This window comes from Prunus avium, chromosome 3, assembly GCF_965620075.1.
Source record: "Prunus avium chromosome 3, drPruAviu1.hap1.1, whole genome shotgun sequence".
NCBI classification, from domain to species: domain Eukaryota; kingdom Viridiplantae; phylum Streptophyta; class Magnoliopsida; order Rosales; family Rosaceae; genus Prunus; species Prunus avium.
Genome location: NC_142286.1, coordinates 31661268 through 31663319, shown reverse-complemented (window position 1 = coordinate 31663319; position 2052 = coordinate 31661268). Strand labels below are relative to the sequence as shown.

General features: G+C 50.7%; 1 protein-coding gene across 1 annotated transcript; it reads left to right on the top strand.

Annotated features, from left to right (window-relative positions):
- Positions 1-894: 894 nt before the first annotated feature.
- On the top strand, positions 895-1380 carry LOC148295946 (uncharacterized). Its single transcript, XM_088250654.1, has one exon. It carries the CDS (start codon positions 895-897, stop codon positions 1378-1380), a length of 486 nt encoding a protein of 161 aa, XP_088106780.1.
- Positions 1381-2052: the final 672 nt, after the last annotated feature.

Here is a 2052-nt window from a genome sequence, read left to right as displayed (position 1 = left end):
GAGGCCAACCCTGAAAAAATTAAGGCACTGCTCGACATGCAGATACCGAAGACGCAGAAGAATATCCAGAGCCTCACGGGGCGTGTTGCCGCCCTGGTCCGATTCATATCCAAGGCCACCGATTGGTGCGCTCCATTCTTTAAAGCCCTCAAAGGAAGCAAGCGGCAGATTGTCTGGACTGCCGAATGCGACCGCGCCTTCCAAGACCTCAAGGCCTATACGAGCAGGGCGCCCCTGTTATCCACCCCTCTTCCCGGCGAAGAATTAATTCTCTACCTATCGGTATCGGCCACGACATTAAGTTCCGTACTCATCCGCAAGCCGGACGGCATAGAGCTTCCAATTTTCTATACTAGCCACGCTCTACAGGATGCCGAGATTCGGTACCCTGAGCTGGAAAAGCTTGCCTATGCTCTTGTTCTCTCAGCATGCAAGCTTCGGCCATATTTCCAGGCTCACAGTATTACCATTCTCACCAATCAGCCCCTACGCCAAATACTGCAAAAATCAGAAACATCAGGTCGGCTAGTGAAATGGGCCATTGAACTCAGCGAATTCGACATGCACTATCACCATCGGCCTGCCGAGAAGGGTCAAGCCGTAGCTGATTTCATCTCTGAAATGACCACATCTGAAGGATCCAATCCACACGATGCCGTTCCGAAATCGGCCGCACCAGTCGCCCATCCGACCGAAGGAACGTATAGCCCTTCAATTCCCATGTGGACTCTCTATGTGGACGGCTCGTCCAATCGACAAGGCAGCGGGGCCGGCTTAATGCTCAAAGCCCCTGATCAAACGACCATCTAGTACGCCATCCGATTCCAATTCCAGGCTTCCAACAACGAAGCCGAATATGAAGCTCTCTTGGCGGGCCTTCGGCTCGCCAAGGGAATGGGCGCTCGACAACTGAGGATATGTAGCGACTCACAACTTGTCATTAATCAGGTGTTGACTGAATTTGAAGCCAAAGATACTTCGATGGCTGCCTACTTGGCGCATGCCCGCCGATTGCTACACCACTTTGACACGTATCAGGTTCAACAGATCCTCAGATCTGAGAACAGCCACGCCGATGCCCTGTCACGCCTGGCATCGACAATTGACGACGACGTGGGTCGCCACGTGCCGATCGAAATCCTCGCTCGGCGCAGCACCACCGACGGCGAGGTACATGCCGTTCGGCAGGATTCAAGCTGGATGGATCCAATATATGCTTACCTCTTAAGCGGAACGCTGCCAGACGGCAATACTGAGGCGAAGACTCTCCGTCGCCGATCGGCACGCTACTTAATCTTGAATCAGACTCTCTCTCGGCGTGGCCATTCCTTACCATTGCTTCGGTGCATGACCCCGCAGCAGGGAGACTACGTCTTATGAGAGATTCATGAAGGAGCCTGCGGAGACCATTCTAGGGCCCGATCTCTGGCATTCAAGACCATTCGGCAGCGGTATTACTGGCCGACCCTCCATACCGACGCCACCGCACTCGTTCAGAAGTGCGATCAATGTCAGCGTTTCGGCTCAGTTCCAAAACTGCCCGCCGAACCACTCACTCCGATTGTTAGCCCATGGCCCTTCGCTCAATGGGGTTTAGACCTCATCGGCCCCATGCCCCAAGGGAAGGGACAGCTCAAGTACGCTGTTCGGTTCATTTTTACACATGATTTTTCATGTTATTCACCCACTATTTTGAGTTAGTTCTTGACATTTTATAGCTTTTTACTTCCTTTTTGTGTTTTCTTAGATTTTGCCTTGGTTGGGATGAAAATGAGCTAAAAGTGCATTATTAGTTATAAATTCTGTTTTTGTTCATTTTCGTAGGTCAACTTCTTGGCCTGGGATCAACATGCTCTGGTGCTCGGATGAGGTCATGATCTTCATGAGACTTGTTCCAATGGATGTTAACTACAACATATCCAAATTTGAGCTCCATTGGACAAGTATTGCCTATCCAACCAATCCATCATGTTACCACAGTTCTGGAAATCCGGATTTGGCCAGCTTTTACCTCCCTTGTGTCATCTTAACTTCTTGTTACCATAACTCTTG